The sequence below is a fragment of the Oncorhynchus gorbuscha genome, linkage group LG01, assembly GCF_021184085.1.
Source record: "Oncorhynchus gorbuscha isolate QuinsamMale2020 ecotype Even-year linkage group LG01, OgorEven_v1.0, whole genome shotgun sequence".
NCBI lineage: Eukaryota > Metazoa > Chordata > Actinopteri > Salmoniformes > Salmonidae > Oncorhynchus > Oncorhynchus gorbuscha.
In genome coordinates this window covers 1,034,227-1,058,310 of record NC_060173.1, presented here as the reverse complement: position 1 = coordinate 1,058,310, position 24,084 = coordinate 1,034,227, and the positions used below count along the sequence as shown (strand labels likewise).

The following is a 24,084-nucleotide window of genomic DNA, read 5'->3' as shown; positions in this document are numbered from 1 at the left end:
AGCCTACCTGCCGCCCAGGTAGCCTACCTGCCGCCCAGGTAGCCTACCTGCCGCCCAGGTAGCCTACCTGCCGCCCAGGTAGCCTACCTGCCGCCCAGGTAGCCTACCTGCCGCCCAGGTAGCCTACCTGCCGCCCAGGTAGCCTACCTGCCGCCCAGGTAGCCTACCTGCCGCCCAGGTAGCCTACCTGCCGCCCAGGTAGCCTACCTGCCGCCCAGGTAGCCTACCTGCCGCCCAGGTAGCCTACCTGCCGCCCAGGTAGCCTACCTGCCGCCCAGGTAGCCTACCTGCCGCCCAGGTAGCCTACCTGCCGCCCAGGTAGCCTACTGTGTGTGTACTTGTACTACTGAATACCAGAAGTCCTCACAAGTAGGGGGAAAAAAACTCACTAGTGAGGACATTGTGGTCGTTCTTCACTTTTAAAAAGTTTATTAGGGTTGGAATTAGGGTTATAATTAGGGTTAAGGATTTTGGTGGTAAGGTTAGGGGTTATAGGGTTTTCAATCTGAATCAATTTTTACTCACCAAAAGGTGTGTGTGTGTGTGTGCGCGTGTGTGTGAACTGAACAGTCAACATGCTGCCAACAATATGATTTGCATAAATGGATCAAACTTGATGTGATCATTTCAGTTCTCTATCAATCTGATTTCAGTATTTTGTGAATGAGACTGAGATAGAAGACTTTCCCCGCTTCCAGTTCCGAGGGATATTATTGGATACGTCACGTCACTACCTTCCTTTACACGCTATTCTGAAGACCCTGGTAAAGATATATATATTTACACATACAGTACCAGTCAAAAGTTTGGACACATCTACTCCTTCCAAGGTTTTTCTTTATTTGGACTATTTTCTACATTGTAGAATAATAGTGAAGACATCAAACCTATGAAATAACACATATGGAATCATGTAGTAACCAAAAAAGTGTTAAACAAATCAAAATACATTTTAGATTCCTCAAAGTAGCCACCCTTTGCCTTGATGACAGATTTGCACACTCTTAGCATTCTCTCAACCAGCTTCATGAGGTAGTGACATGGAGTGCATTTCAATTGACAGGTGTGCCTTGTTAAAAGTTAATTTGTGGAATTTCTTTCCTTAATGAGTTTGAGCCAATCAGTTGTGTTGTGACAAGGTAGAGTTGCTCTAGTCGGCTGGCCCTCGCTACATATTCATCGCCAGACCCACGCTATTTGCACACACTGTATATAGACTTTTTCTATTGTGTTATTGACTGTATGTTTGTTTATTCCATGTGTAACTCTGTTGTTTGTGTCACACTGCTTTGCTTTATCTTGGCCAGGTCGCAGTTGTAAATGAGAACTTGTTCTCAACTAGCTTACCTAGTAAAATAAAATAAAAACCAGCCCTATTTGGTAAGAGGCCAAGTCCATATTATGGCATGAACAGCTCAAATAAGCAAAGAGAAACGACAGTCCATCATCACTTTAAGACATGAAGGTCAGTCAATACAGAACATTTCCAAGAACTTTGAAAGTTTCTTTAAGTGTAGTCGCAAAAATCATCAAGCACTATGATGAAACTGGCTCTCACGAGGACCGCCAAGCAATGGAAGACCCAGAGTTATCTCTGCTGCAGAGGATAAGTTCATTAGTTACCAGCCTCAGAAATTGTAGCCCAAATAAATGTTTCACAGAGTTCAAGTAACAGACACATCTTAACATCAACTGTTCAGAGGAGACTGCATGAATCAGGCCTTCATGGTCAAATTGCTGCAAAGAAACCACTACTAAAGGACACCAATAAGAAGACTTGCTTGGGCCAAGAAACACGAGTAATGGACATTAGACTGGTGGAATTCTGTCCTTTTGGTCTGATGAGATTTTTGGTTCCAACTGCCTTGTCTTTGTGAGACGAAGAGTAGCCGCATGTGTGGTTCCCACCGTGAAGCATGGAGGAGAAGGTGTGAGGATGCTTTGCTGGTGACACTGTCTGTGATTTATTTAGAATTCAAGACACACTTAATGAGCATGGATACCACATCATTCTGCAGCGATACGCCATCCCATCTGGTTTGCGATTAGTGGAACTATCATTTGTTTTTCAACAGGACAATGACCCAACATACCTCCAGGCTGTGTAAGAGCTATTTGACCAAGAAGGAGAGTGATGGAGTGGTGCATCAGATGACCTGGCCTCTACAATCACCTGACCTCAACCCAATGAGATGGTTTGGGATGAGTTGGACCGCAGAGTGAAGGAAAAGCAGCCAACAAGTGTTCAGCATATGTAAGAACTCCTTCCAAACTGTTGGAAAAGCATTCCAGGTGAAGCTGGTTGAGAGAATACCAAGAGCATTGAAAGCTCTCAAGGCAAAGGGTGGCTACTTTGAAGAATCTAAAATATATTTTGATTTGTTTAACACTTGTTTTGGTTACTACATGATTCCATATGTGTTGTTATTCTATAATTTTGACGTCTTCAATATTATTCTACAATGTGAAAAATAGTACAAATAAAGAAAAACCCTTGAATGAGTAGGTGTGTCCAAACTTTTGACTGGTTCTGTATATACATTTGAGTTATAACATTGAGGTCCAGTTTCTCAGCTCACGTTATGCGTTCTCCTAGACTACAAAGCACTTTGAATGGTGAATTTCCATTGAATGATTTTTAGTCCTGGACTAGGCTTAATCTGACACGGACTGGGTATATATAAATGATACTCACTTCAGATCCTTATCCTTGTTTACTAGGATGCGATGTCCTACAACAAGTTCAATGTTTTCCACTGGCACATCGTGGACGACCCCTCCTTCCCCTACCAGAGTAACACCTTCCCTGACCTCAGTAGAAAGGTGAGATGAGAGAACCTGTAATGGAGCTGAACATTAGTAATGCCTTATGATGCTGTTATAAAACATAAAGTCTTATGACATGTTAAACCAGCAAGGTGAGAGGACTGGAACTGGAGCTCTCTGGCCTGGGATATGGTAAAGCATTAGTAATGCATTATGATGTTATAATACAATATAAAGGCACATTATAAACATGCTTAACCAGTAATAAAGCTGTACAATGTGTAGAACTGCAGGACTTAAGTAAAGTGTTGAAGGAAAATGTAGAGTGCAATGTTAAGCTGTCTCTTTTTTAATGTGTTTTATTTCACTTGGAAAGTGGAAGAATCATAATGAGTTGGGTAACTTAGATCATTAAGAGGTCCTATCTGCATAATATGCTGATGTGAGATACTTATTAGAATGTATCCCTTTGGACTCTGGTGCTGGTAGTTGCACTTCTTCCCTCAGCTGGGACTCAGTCACCTGGGGCCCAGAGAGGGGAGAGGTCAGGCTGGTCTTTCACATGTTCCTGGTGCTATGCAGAATATCATTCTTAAACCACGTGAAGGGAGGGTGTGATTAATGGGGAACCAATTACTGGATTCCACAATGGCTGTGCGCCAGTCACTCCCTCCTTCGGCCTTGGGGGAGATAAGGTATGAGACTAGATGTGTGGGGTAGTGTCTGGAGTTGACAATTGATTTATGCCATTGGTCGAGTTGGTGTTTTTGTGCTCTGAAGTACCAGGAACCATTTCGCTTTCTGGCCCTTGGCTCTAACCACTAGGCTACCTGCCGCCCCTCCACTCTAACCACTAGGCTACCTGCCGCCCCTCCACTCTAACCACTAGGCTACCTGCCGCCCCTCCACTCTAACCACTAGGCTACCTGCCGCCTCTCCACTCTAACCACTAGGCTACCTGCCGCCCCTCCACTCTAACCACTAGGCTACCTGCCGCCCCTCCACTCTAACCACTAGGCTACCTGCCGCCCCTCCACTCTAACCACTAGGCTACCTGCCGCCCCTCCACTCTAACCACTAGGCTACCTGCCGCCCCTCCACTCTAACCACTAGGCTACCTGCCGCCCCTCCACTCTAACCACTAGGCTACCTGCCGCCCCTCCACTCTAACCACTAGGCTACCTGCCGCCCCTACACTCTAACCACTAGGCTACCTGCCGCCCCTACGCTCTAACCACTAGGCTACCTGCCGCCCCTCCGCTCTAATCACTAGGCTACCTGCCGCCTCTAACCACTAGGCTACCTGCCGCCTCTAACCACTAGGCTACCTGCCGCCTCTAACCACTAGGCTACCTGCCGCCTCTAACCACTAGGCTACCTGCCGCCCCTACACTCTAACCACTAGGCTACCTGCCGCCCCTCCACTCTAACCACTAGGCTACCTGCCGCCCCTCCACTCTAACCACTAGGCTACCTGCCGCCCCTACACTCTAACCACTAGGCTACCTGCCGCCCCTCCACTCTAACCACTAGGCTACCTGCCGCCCCTACACTCTAACCACTAGGCTACCTGCCGCCCCTACACTCTAACCACTAATATATATATAATAATATATAATAATATATGCCATTTAGCAGACGCTTTTATCCAAAGAGACTTACAGTCATGTGTGCATACATTCTACGTATGGGTGGTCCCGGGAATCGAACCCACTACCCTGGCGTTACAAGCGCCATGCTCTACCAACTGAGCTACAGAAGGACACTAGGCTACCTGCCGCCACTGTAGGTTTCCCTTCCACTTGAGGAAACTGGATAGACACAGGTGGTTCTGATAATGAGTTGCTGAAAAGATGTTCTGCAGCTGAACTGTTAACTGTAAGCCTGGTCCCAGTTCTGTTTCACAATTCTATAAGGATTTGGCAGGTGAACAGAAACAGGTTTTGTTCAGCTGACGTTGTGATTGGCTCTTTGTCCCAGGGTGTGCTTTACCTTACCTGCGTGTGCCTCTCAATGTCTGTGTGTAACGTTTGGAGTCAGGAAGCCGGTGCAGAAGGTGAGTTTAATACACCTGAACAAGGCAACAAAACAGGAGACGTGTACAAACGTGAACAAAACCAATACTGCCTGATGATTTAGGCTTCTGACGGATAAATAAAGGGAAGGTAATCAAGGTGATGATGAAGTCCAGGTGTGTGTCATGATTGGGAGCAGAGGTGTGACCTCACCTTTATACATTGGATAAAACTAGAGACTTAGAGCTACAAAATGGTATATCATACACTGCATCTTTGAGGACCAATGGGAAAGTAGTTCTGCTTTGAAAGTTGATAAATGTGTAAACTCACCTTTCAGAAAATGTCCCTTGAATATTTTTGTAAACCTCCTGGAGAGCTCTCCTTTGTCTACACCCGTTCAGCATTGTTCACACCCTCTTAAACCAGCCCCACCCGTTCACAGCATTGTTCACACCCTCTTAAACCAGCCTCACCCGTTCAGCATTGTTCACACCCTCTTAAACCAGCCCCACCCGTTCAGCATTGTTCACACCCTCTTAAACCAGCCCCACCCGTTCAGCATTGTTCACACCCTCTTAAACCAGCCCCACCCGTTCAGCATTGTTCACACCCTCTTAAACCAGCCCCGCCCATTCAGCATTGTTCACACCCTCTTAAACCAGCCCCGCCCATTCAGCATTGTTCACACCCTCTTAAACCAGCCCCACCCGTTCAGCATTGTTCATGGTAAATAACCACTAGAGAAGCTTTAACCAAGTTTAATTCTGCCCAAAGGTTCTGTAATTCAGACATTTGTCTCATCCAGGTATTTATATCCCACTTAAGACATTTCTCCTTCTCTCCAATCCTTCTTATGATTTAACAGGAAAAGAGTAACAAGATCCCAAACCCTTATTACTCCCTTCGGGTGACCTGTCCTCACCTCCTGACCTCAACCCCTCCTTCACCTAATCTACAGATGTCCATCTGTCTCCCCTGTATCAACACATCTCTGTCCTCACCTCCTGACCTCAACCCCTCCTTCCCCTAATCCACAGATGTCCATCTGTCTCCCCTGTATCAACACATCTCTGTCCTCACCTCCTGACCTCAACCCCTCCTTCCCCTAATCCACAGATGTCCATCTGTCTCCCCTGTATCAACACATCTCTGTCCTCACCTCCTGACCTCAACCCCTCCTTCCCCTAATCCACAGATGTCCATCTGTCTCCCTGTATCAACACATCTCTGTCCTGACCTCAACCCCTCCTTCACCTAATCCACAGATGTCCATCTGTCTCCCCTGTATCAACACATCTCTGTCCTGACCTCAACCCCTCCTTCACCTAATCCACAGATGTCCATCTGTCTCCCTGTATCAACACGGTGCCCTGCTCCCGTCCCCCAACACATTCCACAGCTATCTGTCCTCCTACAGAGACATTTACATTTAAGTCATTTAGCAGACGCTCTTATCCAGAGCGACTTACAAATTGGTGCATTCACCTTATGACATCCAGTGGAACACATAAAACCCAGTCTCTTTCATTTCCTGTCATTCATTTACTATCTCAATGTTCAAAGTTTAGCCGATTACAACAATACAATCAGGGTTAAAGTGGCTGAGCAGCAGGATAAAAAATAAATAGATAGTAGCAGCAATGCATGGCGTGTGTGTGTTAGTGGAGAGTGATTTGAATAGAGGCACTGCAGATAGTGCTGATGACTGGTCCGTCTGAACCAATCATGAACAAGGGAATCTATATTCAGGGAGAGTCTGTTTCTGTCCTGCCCTTGACTTTGATGCAGGGCATGTGATGTCCATAGCCTCTTTGTTGTAAAACTCCCTGATCTTCTCAAAGATCCGTTTGTCAAGCTGTGTCCAGTCCAGGTGGTGCCTGTACAGGCAGACCATCTTTTATTTTTTATTTTAGCTTTATTTAACCAGGTAGGCTAGTTGAGAACAAGTTCTCATTTGCAACTGCGACCTGGCCAAGATAAAGCATAGCAGTGTGAACAGACAACACAGAGTTACACATGGAGTAAACAATTAACAAATCAATAACACAGTAGAAAAAAATGGGCAGTCTTTATACAATGTGTGCAAAAGGCATGAGGAGGTAGGCGAATAATACAATTTTGCAGATTAACACTGGAGTGATAAATGATCAGATGATCATGTACAGGTAGAGATATTGGTGTGCAAAAGAGCAGAAAAGTAAATAAATAAAAAAAACAGTATAAAAACAGTATGGGAATGAGGTAGGTGAAAATGGGTGGGCTATTTACCAATGGACTATGTACAGCTGCAGCGATCGGTTAGCTGCTTGGATAGCTGATGTTTGAAGTTGGTGAGGGAGATAAAAGTCTCCAACTTCAGCGATTTTTGCAGTTCGTTCCAGTCACAGGCAGCAGAGTACTGGAACGAAAGGCGGCCAAATGAGGTGTTGGCTTTAGGGATGATCAGTGAGATACACCTGCTGGAGCGCGTGCTACGGATGGGTGTTGCCATCGTGACCAGTGAACTGAGATAAGGCGGAGCTTTACCTAGCATGGACTTGTAGATGACCTGGAGCCAGTGGGTCTGGCGACGAATATGTAGTGAGGGCCAGCCGACTAGAGCATACAAGTCGCAGTGGTGGGTGGTATAAGGTTCTTTAGTGACAAAACGGATGGCACTGTGATAGACTGCATCCAGTTGGCTGAGTAGAGTGTTGGAAGCCATTTTGTAGATGACATCACCGAAGTCGAGGATCGGTAGGATAGTCAGTTTTACTAGGGTAAGCTTGGCGGCGTGAGTGAAGGAGGCTTTGTTGCGGAATAGAAAGCCGACTCTTGATTTGATTTTCGATTGGAGATGTTTGATATAAGTCTGGAAGGAGAGTTTACAGTCTAGCCAGACACCTAGGTACTTATAGATGTCCACATATTCAAGGCCGGAACCATCCAGGGTGGTGATGCTAGTCGGGCATGCGGGTGCAGGCAGCGATCGGTTGAAAAGCATGCATTTGGTTTTACTCGCGTTTAAGAGCAGTTGGAGGCCATGGAAGGAGTGCTTTATGGCATTGAAGCTCGTTTGGGAGGAATGATGTCAGTGTTGCGCAGCAGCTGAAACCTGGTCCCTACTGAGTCCCAACGCTCCCTGGTGACAACAACACTAGGCTCCAGAGCATCGAAGCTGTAAAACAGGAAATGACTAAATAATTGAGAAGATATTACAACCTTGCATAACAAGAATAATGACCTCATACAATGCAAGGGAAATTATATTCACCTGAAGTGCTGGTCCTGCTTCATCAGGTGTTGTTGCCAGCAACACCGTACCATCCTCCAGTCCAACCAGCTGTGGGATGTTGATCCCTGTCACAGTGCTGTCCTTCACAATACCATCAATCTCAGACAAAGCGTTCACTCTGGTCTTTCTGAAGAGCTGCTCGATGAGGCCGAAGCACCAGTAGGGGGCAAACTTGGTGTGGCCTGTGATCAGGAAGTGAAGGTCCAGACTGTGGTGGAGCTTGTGCATGGTCCACCAGGCACAATAGCAGAGCACAAACGTGTTCTGGGTTTGGCCACTGCAGTTGTGAGGAGTTAAAAAGTCGATGGGACCAGGCTACATAGGGTCAGAAGGATAGATGGGACCTGGCTACATAGGGTCAGAAGGATAGTAGATGGGACCTGGCTACATAGGGTCAGGAGGATAGTAGATGGGACCTGGGTCAAAAGGATAGTAGATGGGACCTGGGTCAGAAGGATAGTAGATGGGACCTGGCTACATAGGGTCAGGAGGATAGTAGATGGGATCTGGCTACATAGGGTCAGGAGGATAGTAGATGGGACCTGGCTACATAGGGTCAGGAGGATAGTAGATGGGACCTGGCTACATAGGGTCAGGAGGATAGTAGATGGACCTGGGTCAGAAGGATAGTAGATGGACCTGGCTACATAGGGTCAGGAGGATAGTAGATGGACCTGGCTACATAGGGTCAGGAGGATAGTAGATGATGGGACGGAGATTTGTCTTCCAACAAGACAATGATCCAAAACATAAAGGAAAATCTACAATGGAATGTTTCAAAAATAAACATATCCAGGTGTTAGAATGGCCAAGTCAAAGTCCAGACCTGAATCCAATCGAGAATCTGTGGAAAGAACTGAAAACTGCTGTTCAAATGCTCTCCATCCAACCTCACTGAGCTCGAGCTGTTTTGCAAGGAGGAATGGGAAAAAATGTCAGTCTCTCGATGTGCAAAACTGATAGAGACATACCCCAAGCGATTTACAGCTGTAATCGCAGCAAAAGGTGGCGCTAAAGTATTAACTTAAGGGGGCTGAATAATTTTTGCACGCCCAATTTTTCCGTTTTTGATTTGTTAAAAAAGTTTGAAATATCCAATAAATGTCCTTCCACTTCATGATTGTGTCCCACTTGTTGTTGATTCTTCACAAAAAATACAGTTTTATATCTTTATGTTTGAAGCCTGAAATGTGGCAAAGGTCGCAAAGTTCAAGGGGGCCGAATACTTTCGCAAGGCACTGTATGAGGAGAGACAGGTGTGTTCTACAGGTCTTTCTGATGGGAAGCATTAGACCATTCTCCTTGTGTGACTGGTGGAGGAGAGACAGGTGTGTTCTACAGGTCTTTCAGATGGGAGGCATTAGACCATTCTCCTTGTATGAGGAGAGACCGGTGTGTTCTACAGGTCTTTCTGATGGGAGGCATTAGACCATTCTCCTTGTATGAGGAGAGACAGGTGTGTTCTACAGGTCTTTCAGATGGGAGGCATTAGACCATTCTCCTTGTGTGACTGGTGGAGGAGAGACAGGTGTGTTCTACAGGTCTTTCAGATGGGAGGCATTAGACCATTCTCCTTGTATGAGGAGAGACCGGTGTGTTCTACAGGTCTTTCTGATGGGAGGCATTAGACCATTCTCCTTGTATGAGGAGAGACAGGTGTGTTCTACAGGTCTTTCAGATGGGAGGCATTAGACCATTCTCCTTGTGTGACTGGTGGAGGAGAGACAGGTGTGTTCTACAGGTCTTTCAGATGGGAGGCATTAGACCATTCTCCTTGTATGAGGAGAGACCGGTGTGTTCTACAGGTCTTTCTGATGGGAGGCATTAGACCATTCTCCTTGTATGAGGAGAGACAGGTGTGTTCTACAGGTCTTTCAGATGGGAGGCATTAGACCATTCTCCTTGTGTGACTGGTGGAGGAGAGACAGGTGTGTTCTACAGGTCTTTCAGATGGGAGGCATTAGACCATTCTCCTTGTATGAGGAGAGACCGGTGTGTTCTACAGGTCTTTCTGATGGGAGGCATTAGACCATTCTCCTTGTATGAGGAGAGACAGGTGTGTTCTACAGGTCTTTCAGATGGGAGGCATTAGACCATTCTCCTTGTGTGACTGGTGGAGGAGAGACAGGTGTGTTCTACAGGTCTTTCAGATGGGAGGCATTAGACCATTCTCCTTGTATGAGGAGAGACCGGTGTGTTCTACAGGTCTTTCTGATGGGAGGCATTAGACCATTCTCCTTGTATGAGGAGAGACAGGTGTGTTCTACAGGTCTTTCAGATGGGAGGCATTAGACCATTCTCCTTGTGTGACTGGTGGAGGAGAGACAGGTGTGTTCTACAGGTCTTTCAGATGGGAGGCATTAGACCATTCTCCTTGTATGAGGAGAGACCGGTGTGTTCTACAGGTCTTTCTGATGGGAGGCATTAGACCATTCTCCTTGTATGAGGAGAGACAGGTGTGTTCTACAGGTCTTTCTGATGGGAGGCATTAGACTATTCTCCTTTGTGACTGGTGGAGGAGAGTCAGGTGTGTTCTACTGATACTGATCCAGATATTTTGTCTTATTATACAGTAGATAGCCGTAATCACCGTCAGACACACTTGGTTAACTTGATGAGTCGTGTAATCATCAGACATACTACGTGAACAATGACCCTTAATCCTAATCCATAGAGTACTAGCAATTCAAACCGATTGTCATAGCTTGCTAAAGTTAGTCTACATTAGGAAATAACTAGCAACGTGAAATCGCATTCTGAGATAACATTACTACACACGGATCATAAATGCATTGTTAGCTAGCTGGCTAACAGTAAACTTTATTTTGCGATTAAAAACAACTTTGGCAAAATTAGAAATGTATAATATCTGAAACTATAGCTAGACTCTTACCCATATACAGTTGAAGTCGGAAGTTTACATACACTTGTTAACAAACTATAGTTTTGGAAAGTCTGTTAGGACATCTACTTTGTGCATGACACAAGTAATGTTTCCAACAATTGTTTACAGACAGATTATTTCACTTATAATTCACTGTATCACAATTCCAGTGGGTCAGAAGTTTACATACACTAAGTTGACTGTGCCTTTAAACAGCTTGGAAAATTCCAGAAAATGTCATGGCTTTAGAAGCTTCTGGTAGGCGAATTAACATAATTTGAGTCAATTGGAGGTGTACCTGTGGATGTATTTCAAGGCCTACCTTCAAACTCGGTGCCTCTTTGCTTGACATCATGGGAAAATCTAAATAAATCTGCCAAGACCTCAGAATAGAAATAGTAGACCTCCACAAGTCTGGTTCATCTTTGGGAGCAATTTACAAACGCCTGAAGTTACCACGTTCACCTGTACAAACAATAGTATGCAAGTATAAACACCACGGGACCATGCAGCCGTCATACCACTCAGGAAGGAGACGCGTTCTGTCTCCTAGAGATGAACGTACCTTGGTGCGAAAAGTGCAAATCAATCTCAGAACAACAGCAAAGGACCTTGGAAACAGTACAAGAGTATCTATATCCACAGTGAAATGAGTCCTATATCAACATAACCTGAAAGGCCGCTCAGCAAGGAACACATGGGAGAAAGATTGTACTTTTTGGAGAAATGTCCTCTGGTCTGATGAAACAAAAATAGAACTGTTTGGCCATAATGACAATTGTTATGTTTGGAGGAAAAAGGGGGAGGCTTGCAAAACGAAGAACACCATCCCAACAGCGAAGCATGGGGGTGGCAGCATCATGTTGTGGGGGTGCTTTGCTGCAGGAGGGTCTGGTGCACTTCACGAAATAGATGGCATTATGAGGCAGGAAAATGATGTGGATATATTGAAACAACATCTCAAGACATCAGTCAGGAAGTTAATGCTTGGTCGCAAATGGGTCTTACAAATGGAAAATGACCCCAAGCATGCTTCCAAAGTTGTGGCAAAATGGCTCAAGGACCAGAAAGTCAATGTATTGTAGTGGCCATCACAAAGCCCTGACCTTTAAATCATATAGAAAATGTGTGGGCAGAACTGAAATAGCATGTGCGAGCAAAGAGGCCTACATACCTGACTCAGTTACACCAATCCAAACTCATCGTTTGGCATGTTCAGCCCACTCATTGTCTCAGCTAATCATGGCTAGTGGGAAGGTTGCTGACTTTTTCTGTGGCTTAACCAACTAAGCTCGTAATTTATTTTATTCGTATTTACAGATGGCATAAACCATTATTAAGGCACATGAAAGTTCACATGTTCGAGAAGGCATTTCTGCAAAAAAAAAAACGTTTTATACAAAAATAAAATACTTCCACGTTCAAAACGCACTCTTCCCGCTAGGCTACCTGCCTCCCTCTTCCCGCTAGGCTACCTGCCTCCCTCTTCCCGCTAGGCTACCTGCCTCCCTCTTCCCGCTAGGCTACCTGCCTCCCTCTTACCGCTAGGCTACCTGCCTCCCTCTTCCCGCTAGGCTACCTGCCTCCCTCTTCCCGCTAGGCTACCTTCCTCCCTCTTCCCGCTAGGCTACCTGCCTCCCTCCTACCGCTAGGCTACCTGCCTCCCTCTTCCCGCTAGGCTACCTGCCTCCCTCTTCCCGCTAGGCTACCTGCCTCCCTCCTACCGCTAGACTACCTGCCTCCCTCTTCCCGCTAGGCTACCTGCCTCCCTCTTACCGCTAGGCTACCTGCCTCCCTCTTACCGCTAGGCTACCTGCCTCCCTCTTCCCGCTAGGCTACCTGCCTCCCTCTTCCCGCTAGGCTACCTGCCTCCCTCTTCCCGCTAGGCTACCTACCTCCCTCTTCCCGCTAGGCTACCTGCCTCCCTCTTCCCGCTAGGCTACCTGCCTCCCTCTTCCCGCTAGGCTACCTGCCTCCCTCTTCCCGCTAGGCTACCTGCCTCCCTCTTCCCGCTAGGCTACCTGCCTCCCTCTTCCCGCTAGGCTACCTGCCTCCCTCTTACCGCTAGGCTACCTGCCTCCCTCTTACCGCTAGGCTACCTGCCTCCCTCTTCCCGCTAGGCTACCTGCCTCCCTCTTACCGCTAGGCTAACTGCCTCCCTCTTACCGCTAGGCTACCTGCCTCCCGCAACAATATTCTATTACCGCTAGGCTACATGCCTCCCTCCTACCGCTAGGCTACCTGCCTCCCTCCTACCGCTAGGCTACCTGCCTCCCTCCTACCGCTAGGCTACCTGCCTCCTCCTACCGCTAGGCTACCTGCCTCCCTCCTACCGCTAGGCTACCTGCCTCCCTCCTACCGCTAGGCTACCTGCCTCCTCCTACCGCTAGGCTACCTGCCTCCTCCTACCGCTAGGCTACCTGCCTCCCTCTTACAGCTAGGCTACCTGCCTCCCTCTTACCGCTAGGCTACCTGCCTCCCTCCTACCGCTAGGCTACCTGCCTCCCTCCTACCGCTAGGCTACCTGCCTCCCTCCTACCGCTAGGCTACCTGCCTCCCTCCTACCGCTAGGCTACCTGCCTCCCTCCTACCGCTAGGCTACCTGCCTCCCTCCTACCGCTAGGCTACCTGCCTCCCTCTTACCGCTAGGCTACCTGCCTCCCGCAACAATATTCTATTACCGCTAGGCTACCTGCTGCCCTCCTACCGCTAGGCTACCTGCCGCCATCAACAATGTTCTATTACTGCTAGGCTACCTGCCGCCTTCAATATTCAATTATCTGATGTTGTGCTTGGCTGATATTCTGCTCGGCTCTGTTTGTCCTAGGGGGCGTTCCATCCGTCGACCCATGTGTACACCCAGATAGACGTGAAGAGGGTTATCGCCCACGCCAGACTCAGAGGCATCAGGGTCCTGGCTGAATTTGACTCCCCGGGACACACCCAGTCATGGGGCAAAGGTAGCACACGCACCCACAGTCATGGGGCAAAGGTAGCACACACACCCTCAGTCATGAGGCAAAGGTAACACACACACACACACACACACACACCCTCAGTCATGGGGCAAAGGTAGCACACACACCCTCAGTCATGGGGCAAGGGTAGCATACACACCCTCAGTCATGAGGCAAAGGTAACACACACACACACACACCCTCAGTCATGGGGCAAAGGTCACACACACACACACACCCCTCAGTCATGGGGCAAAGGTCACACACACACACACACACACACACACACACCTCAGTCATGGGGCAAAGGTCACACACACACACACACACACACACACTCAGTCATGGGGCAAAGGTCACACACACACACACGCACACACACCCTCAGTCATGGGGCAAAGGTCACACACACACACACACACACACACACACCCTCAGTCATGGGGCAAAGGTCACACACACACACACACACCCTCAGTCATGGGGCAAAGGTCACACACACACACACACACCCTCAGTCATGGGGCAAAGGTCACACACACACACACACACCCTCAGTCATGGGGCAAAGGTCACACACACACACACACACACCCTCAGTCATGGGGCAAAGGTCACACACACACACACACCCTCAGTCATGGGGCAAAGGTCACACACACACACACACACACCCCCAGTCATGGGGCAAAGGTCACACACACACACACACACACCCTCAGTCATGGGGCAAAGGTCACACACACACACACACACACCCTCAGTCATGGGGCAAAGGTCACACACACACACACACACACCCTCAGTCATGGGGCAAAGGTCACACACACACACACACACACACACCCTCAGTCATGGGGCAAAGGTCACACACACACACACACCCTCAGTCATGGGGCAAAGGTCACACACACACACACACCCTCAGTCATGGGGCAAAGGTCACACACACACACCCTCAGTCATGGGGCAAAGGTCACACACACACACCCTCAGTCATGGGGCAAAGGTCACACACACACACACACCCTCAGTCATGGGGCAAAGGTCACACACACACACACACCCTCAGTCATGGGGCAAAGGTCACACACACACACACACCCTCAGTCATGGGGCAAAGGTCACACACACACACACCCTCAGTCATGGGGCAAAGGTCACACACACACACACACACCCTCAGTCATGGGGCAAAGGTCACACACACACACACACACACACACACACACACACACACACACACACACACACACCCTCAGTCATGGGGCAAAGGTAACACACACACACACCCTCAGTCATGGGGCAAAGGTAACACACACACACACACACACACCCTCAGTCATGGGGCAAAGGTAACACACACACACACACACACACACACCCTCAGTCATGGGGCAAAGGTAACACACACACACACACACACACACACACACACACACACCCTCAGTCATGGGGCAAAGGTAACACACACACACACACACACACACACCCTCAGTCATGGGGCAAAGGTAACACACACACACACACACACACACACCCTCAGTCATGGGGCAAAGGTAACACACACACACACACACAGTCATGGGGCAAAGGTAACACACACACACACACACAGTCATGGGGCAAAGGTCACACACACACACACACACAGTCATGGGGCAAAGGTCACACACACACACACACACACACACACACACACACACACACACACACACACACATACACACCCTCAGTCATGGGGCAAAGGTCACACACACACACACACACACACACACACATACACACCCTCAGTCATGGGGCAAAGGTAACACACACACACACACATACACACCCTCAGTCATGGGGCTAAGGTAACACACACACACACACACACACATACACACCCTCAGTCATGGGGCTAAGGTAACACACACACACACACACACACACACATACACACCCTCAGTCATGGGGCAAAGGTAACACACACACACACACACACATACACACCCTCAGTCATGGGGCAAAGGTAACACACACACACACACACACCCTCAGTCATGGGGCAAAGGTCACACACACACACACACCCTCAGTCATGGGGCAAAGGTCACACACACACACACACACCCTCAGTCATGGGGCAAAGGTCACACACACACACACACACACACACACACACACACACACACACACCCTCAGTCATGGGGCAAAGGTCACACACACACACACACCCTCAGTCATGGGGCAAAGGTCACACACACACACACACCCTCAGTCATGGGGCAAAGGTCACACACACACACACCCTCAGTCATGGGGCAAAGGTCACACACACACACACACCCTCAGTCATGGGGCAAAGGTCACACACACACACACACACACACACACACACACACACACACACACACACACACCCCTCAGTCATGGGGCAAAGGTAACACACACACACACCCTCAGTCATGGGGCAAAGGTAACACACACACACACACACACCCTCAGTCATGGGGCAAAGGTAACACACACACACACACACACACACACCCTCAGTCATGGGGCAAAGGTAACACACACACACACACACACACACACACACACACACCCCTCAGTCATGGGGCAAAGGTAACACACACACACACACACACACACACCCTCAGTCATGGGGCAAAGGTAACACACACACACACACACACACACACCCTCAGTCATGGGGCAAAGGTAACACACACACACACACACAGTCATGGGGCAAAGGTAACACACACACACACACACAGTCATGGGGCAAAGGTCACACACACACACACACACAGTCATGGGGCAAAGGTCACACACACACACACACACACACACACACACACACACACACACACACACACACACATACACACCCTCAGTCATGGGGCAAAGGTCACACACACACACACACACACACACACACATACACACCCTCAGTCATGGGGCAAAGGTAACACACACACACACACATACACACCCTCAGTCATGGGGCTAAGGTAACACACACACACACACACACACACATACACACCCTCAGTCATGGGGCTAAGGTAACACACACACACACACACACACACACATACACACCCTCAGTCATGGGGCAAAGGTAACACACACACACACACACACATACACACCCTCAGTCATGGGGCAAAGGTAACACACACACACACACACACCCTCAGTCATGGGGCAAAGGTAACACACACACACACACACACACACACACACACAGACATGGGGCAAAGGTCACACACACACACACACACAGTCATGGGGCAAAGGTCACACACACACACACACACACACACACACACACACACACACACACACACACACACACACACACACATACACACCCTCAGTCATGGGGCAAAGGTAACACACACACACACACACATACACACCCTCAGTCATGGGGCAAAGGTAACACACACACACACACACACATACACACCCTCAGTCATGGGGCAAAGGTAACACACACACACACACACACATACACACCCTCAGTCATGGGGCAAAGGTAACACACACACACACACACACATACACACCCTCAGTCATGGGGCAAAGGTAACACACACACACACACACACATACACACCCTCAGTCATGGGGCAAAGGTAACACACACACACACACACACCCTCAGTCATGGGGCAAAGGTAACACACACCCTCAGTCATGGGGCAAAGGTCACACACACACACACACTCAGTCATGGGGCAAAGGTCACACACACACACACACACACACACCCACCCTCAGTCATGGGGCAAAGGTCACACACACACACCCTCAGTCATGGGGCAAAGGTAACACACACACACACCCTCAGTCATGGGGCAAAGGTAACACACACACACACCCTCAGTCATGGGGCAAAGGTAACACACACACACACCCTCAGTCATGGGGCAAAGGTAACACACACACACACACCCTCAGTCATGGGGCAAAGGTAACACACACACACCCACCCTCAGTCATGGGGCAAAGGTAACACACACACACACACCCTCAGTCATGGGGCAAAGGTAACACACACACACACCCTCAGTCATGGGGCAAAGGTAACACACACACACACACCCTCAGTCATGGGGCAAAGGTAACACACACACACACACACCCTCAGTCATGGGGCAAAGGTAACACACACACACACACACCCTCAGTCATGGGACAAAGGTAACACACACACACACACACACACCCTCAGTCATGGGACAAAGGTAACACACACACACACACACACCCTCAGTCATGGGACAAAGGTAACACACACACACACACACACACCCTCAGTCATGGGGCAAAGGTAACACACACACACACACACACACCCTCAGTCATGGGGCAAAGGTAACACACACACACACACACACACACCCTCAGTCATGGGGCAAAGGTAACACACACACACACACACACACACACACACACCCTCAGTCATGGGGCAAAGGTAACACACACACACACACACCGTCAGTCATGGGGCAAAGGTAACACACACACACACACACACACCCTCAGTCATGGGGCAAAGGTAACACACACACACACACACAGTCATGGGGCAAAGGTCACACACACACACACACACAGTCATGGGGCAAAGGTCACACACACACACACACACACACACACACACACACACACACACACATACACACCCTCAGTCATGGGGCAAAGGTAACACACACACACACATACACACCCCCAGTCATGGGGCAAAGGTAACACACACACACACACACACACACATACACACCCTCAGTCATGGGGCAAAGGTAACACACACACACACACACACATACACACCCTCAGTCATGGGGCAAAGGTAACACACACACACACACACACATACACACCCTCAGTCATGGGGCAAAGGTAACACACACACACACACACACCCTCAGTCATGGGGCAAAGGTAACACACACACACACACACACCCTCAGTCATGGGGCAAAGGTAACACACACCCTCAGTCATGGGGCAAAGGTCACACACACACACACACTCAGTCATGGGGCAAAGGTCACACACACACACACACACACACCCACCCTCAGTCATGGGGCAAAGGTCACACACACACACCCTCAGTCATGGGGCAAAGGTAACACACACACACACCCTCAGTCATGGGGCAAAGGTAACACACACACACACCCTCAGTCATGGGGCAAAGGTAACACACACACACACACACACATACACACCCTCAGTCATGGGGCAAAGGTAACACACACACACACACACACCCTCAGTCATGGGGCAAAGGTAACACACACACACACCCTCAGTCATGGGGCAAAGGTAACACACACCCTCAGTCATGGGGCAAAGGTCACACACACACACACACTCAGTCATGGGGCAAAGGTCACACACACACACCCTCAGTCATGGGGCAAAGGTAACACACACACACACCCTCAGTCATGGGGCAAAGGTAACACACACACACACCCTCAGTCATGGGGCAAAGGTAACACACACACACACCCTCAGTCATGGGGCAAAGGTAACACACACACACACCCTCAGTCATGGGGCAAAGGTAACACACACACACACCCTCAGTCATGGGGCAAAGGTAACACACACACACACCCTCAGTCATGGGGCAAAGGTAACACACACACCCCACCCTCAGTCATGGGGCAAAGGTAACACACACACACACACCCTCAGTCATGGGGCAAAGGTAACACACACACACCCACCCTCAGTCATGGGGCAAAGGTAACACACACACACACACCCTCAGTCATGGGGCAAAGGTAACACACACACACACCCTCAGTCATGGGGCAAAGGTAACACACACACACACCCTCAGTCATGGGGCAAAGGTAACACACACACACACACACCCTCAGTCATGGGGCAAAGGTAACACACACACACACACACCCTCAGTCATGGGGCAAAGGTAACACACACACACACACACACCCTCAGTCATGGGGCAAAGGTAACACACACACACACACACACCCTCAGTCATGGGGCAAAGGTAACACACACACACACACACCCTCAGTCATGGGGCAAAGGTAACACACACACACACACACCCTCAGTCATGGGGCAAAGGTAACACACACACACACACACACCCTCAGTCATGGGGCAAAGGTAACACACACACACACACACACCGTCAGTCATGGGGCAAAGGTAACACACACACACACACACCGTCAGTCATGGGGCAAAGGTAACACACACACACACACACCCTCGGTCATGGGGCAAAGGTCACACACACACACACACACCCTCGGTCATGGGGCAAAGGTCACACACACACACACACCCTCGGTCATGGGGCAAAGGTCACACACACACACCCCCAGTCATGGGGCAAAGGTCACACACACCCTCAGTCATGGGGCAAAGGTAACACACACACACACACACACCCTCAGTCATGGGGTAAAGCTCACACACACCCTCAGTCATGGGGCAAAGGTAACACACACACACACACCCTCAGTCATGGGGTAAAGCTCACACACACCCTCAGTCATGGGGCAAAGGTAACACACACACACACACACCCTCAGTCATGGGGCAAAGGTAACACACACACACACCCTCAGTCATGGGGCAAAGGTAACACACACACACACCCTCAGTCATGGGGCAAAGATAACACACACACACACACCCTCAGTCATGGGGCAAAGGTAACACACACACACACACACACACACACCCCTCAGTCATGGGGCAAAGGTAACACACACACACACACACTCAGTCATGGGGCAAAGGTAACACACACACACACACACCCTCAGTCATGGGGCAAAGGTAACACACACACACCCTCAGTCATGGGGCAAAGGTAACACACACACACACACACACACACACACCCTCAGTCATGGGGCAAAGGTAATACACACCCTCAGTCATGGGGCAAAGGTAATACACACACACACAGTCATGGACTCTGCTTCTTTTTAAAATGTTTATTTTTATTTTACCTTTATTTAACCAGGTAGGCTAGTTGAGAACAAGGTCTCATTTACAACTGTGACCTGGCCAAGATAAAGCAAAGCAGTGTGACACAGACAACAATGCAGAGTTACACATGGAGTAAACAATTAACAAGTCAATAACACAGTAGAAGGAAAAAGACTCTATATACATTGTGTGCAAAAGGCATGAGGAGGTAGGCGAATAATTTCAATTTAGCAGATTAACACTGGAGTGATGAATGATCAGATGGTCATGTGCAGGTAGATACTGGTGTGCAAAAGAGCAGAAAAGTAAATAAATAAAAACAGTATGGGGATGAGGTAGGTAAAGTGGGTGGGCTATTTACCGATGGAATATGAATTGCTAACTAGATTCATAACATTTTATGTTCTATGACAGAGGTTATAATGTCTTATATAGCCGTTATAAAGGTTTTATGACCGCACTCCCCATGACAGCACAGTCTCCTGACCCATCTCTCCCGACCCATAACCCCCTGACCCCTCTCTCCCCGGGACAGCCCGGTCTCCCGACCCCTCTCTCCTCGTGACAGCCCGGTCTCCCGACCCCTTTCTCCTCGTGACAGCCCGGTCTCCCGACCCCTTTCTCCTCGTGACAGCCCGGTCTCCCGACCCCTTTCTCCTCGTGACAGCCCGGTCTCCCGACCCCTTTCTCCTCGTGACAGCCCGGTCTCCCGACCCCTTTCTCCTCGGGACAGCCCGGTCTCCCGACCCCTTTCTCCTCGGGACAGCCCGGTCTCCCGACCCCTTTCTCCTCGGGACAGCCCGGTACTTTTTCCCCCACTTGTTCTAACTAACCATATTTTAGCAATTACATTTACTTTTGATACATAATTATATGTTGTTAGGATCTAATCCTCAGAGTAAAACACTCAAAGGACACTATGAAAGCTTAACCAAGTTTATTTTGCCCAGAGGATCGATACAGCTGCATTAAACAAAACATGTTTCCACCACAAGTATATATACTCCAATTTAGGCACTCCTTCTCTCCAATCCTTACATCTATTATGATTTGACAGGATGACGAAGTAATAGGGTAGGTAATAAACCATAATGTCTCCCTTAAGGGGATCTGACCTGACCTCAACCCCTCATTTGCCTAATCCACAGATCTCCATCCTTATCCCCCATAGCAATCATGTGACTTCCTCCCATCCACCCAACACATTCCAAAGCCATCTGGCTTCAACAGATAACCATTCACTTCTGATGTAAAAACCAGTCTCTATCACCCCTCAGATACTATAGTCTTACATCTGATATGTCATGTCTCTAGGATAGCAATGTTCCAAGTTTAACCCAGAATCCAACAATTTAAAACCAAATACTTTTAGACCTTTACTCTAGTATTTTACTGGGTGTATTTTACTGGGTGTATTTTACTTCTAATGAAGTTATCTTTTACTTTTACTCAAGTATGATAACTGGGTACTTTTTCCACCACTTGTTCTAACTAACCATAACCCCTGACCCCTCTCTTCTCAGGACAGCCCGGTCTCCTGACCCATCTCTCCTCAGGACAGCCCGGTCTCCTGACCCATCTCTCCCCACCCATAACCCCCTGACCCCTCTCTCCCCGGGACAGCCCAGTCTCCTGACCCCTCTCTCCCCACCCATAACCCCTGACCCTCTCTTCTCAGGACAGCCCGGTCTCCTGACCCATCTCTCCCCCACCCATAACCCCCTGACCCCTCTCTTCTCAGGACAGCCCGGTCTCCTGACCCCTGCTATAAGGGCACAGTTCCCTCTGGGACGTTCGGTCCAGTGAACCCAGCCAACTCCTCCAGCTACCAGTTCATGACCCGCCTGTTTAAAGAGGTCACCTCAGTGTTTCCTGACTCTTACGTCCATCTGGGAGGGGACGAGGTAGACTTCACCTGCTGGTAGGTTGATGTTAAGGCTATACAAACTTGATTAACTGTTGCCATTTTTTGAATAGTGAAGAAAGTGTGTATATATATCCAAAAGTAGTGTATCTCTTGATGCTGTGAGGACATAATTGTTGCTACTGTTCCGTTTGTTTTGTCGAGAGATGTCAAGAGGGTTGTCCGTTACAGTACATCTACTTTGTATGGTCTAACTTCCAATGTGTCAATACACACTGACTATACGAAACATTTGTATTGATATTTATCAGGGATCACCATTAGTTCATGCCCACGCAGCAGCTACTCTTCCTGTGGTCCAAAAACACATTGAGGCACTTTCTGTACACAACACAAAATATAAAACATCATGTAACAATATTACACCACTACATATCTACAATACTAAATGTATTGTACCACCATACCACATTATCAGAATGTACAGTACGTGTGTGTGTGCTAGCACTTAAGAGCCCTGCTCTTTCCATGACAGACTGACCAGGTGAAAGCTATGATCCCTTATTTATGTCACTTGTTAAATCCACTTCAATCAGTGTAGATGAAGGGGAGGAGACGGGTTAAAGAAGGATTTTTAAGGCGTGAGACAATTGAGACATGGATTGTGTATTTGTGCCATTCAGAGGGTGAATGGGCAAGACAAGATATTTCAGTGCCTTTGAACGGGGTACGGTAGTAGGTGTCTTTGAACGGGGTATGGTAGTAGGTGTCTTTGAACGGGGTATGGTGGTAGGTGGTAGTATGGTATGGTAGTAGGTCCCTTTGAGAACGGGGTACGGTAGTAGGTGTCTTTGAACGGGTACGGTAGTAGGTGGTAGTATGGTCTGGTAGTAGGTACCTTTGAACGGGGTATGGTGGTAGGTGGTGGTATGGTATGGTAGTAGGTGCCTTTGAACGGGGTACGGTAGTAGGTGCCTTTGAACGGGGTACGGTAGTAGGTGTCTTTGAACGGGGTACGGTAGTAGGTGCCTTTGAACGGGGTATGGTAGTAGGTGCCTTTGAACGGGGTATGGTAGTAGGTGCCTTTGAACGGGGTATGGTAGTAGGTGTCTTTGAACGGGGTATGGTAGTAGGTGCCTTTGAACGGGGTCTGGTAGTAGGTGGTAGTATGGTATGGTAGTAGGTGTCTTTGAACGGGGTATGGTAGTAGGTGGTAGTATGGTATGGTAGTAGGTGTCTTTGAACGGGGTATGGTAGTAGGTGCCTTTGAACGGGGTATGGTAGTAGGTGCCTTTGAACGGGGTATGGTAGTAGGTGCCTTTGAACAG

The 24,084-nt window shown here is 48.6% G+C and overlaps 1 protein-coding gene across 1 annotated transcript in view; it reads left to right on the top strand.

Annotated features, from left to right (window-relative positions):
* Positions 1–24,084, top strand: part of hexa (hexosaminidase A (alpha polypeptide)) — a 60,607-nt gene that overhangs the window by 11,551 nt on the left and 24,972 nt on the right. The window contains exons 5-9 of the mRNA XM_046342797.1: positions 654–764; positions 2,722–2,823; positions 13,770–13,902; positions 22,416–22,434; positions 22,652–22,813. Coding sequence (XP_046198753.1) covers positions 654–764; positions 2,722–2,823; positions 13,770–13,902; positions 22,416–22,434; positions 22,652–22,813 — 527 coding nt within the window. The remainder of the gene's footprint in view (positions 1–653; positions 765–2,721; positions 2,824–13,769; positions 13,903–22,415; positions 22,435–22,651; positions 22,814–24,084) is intronic.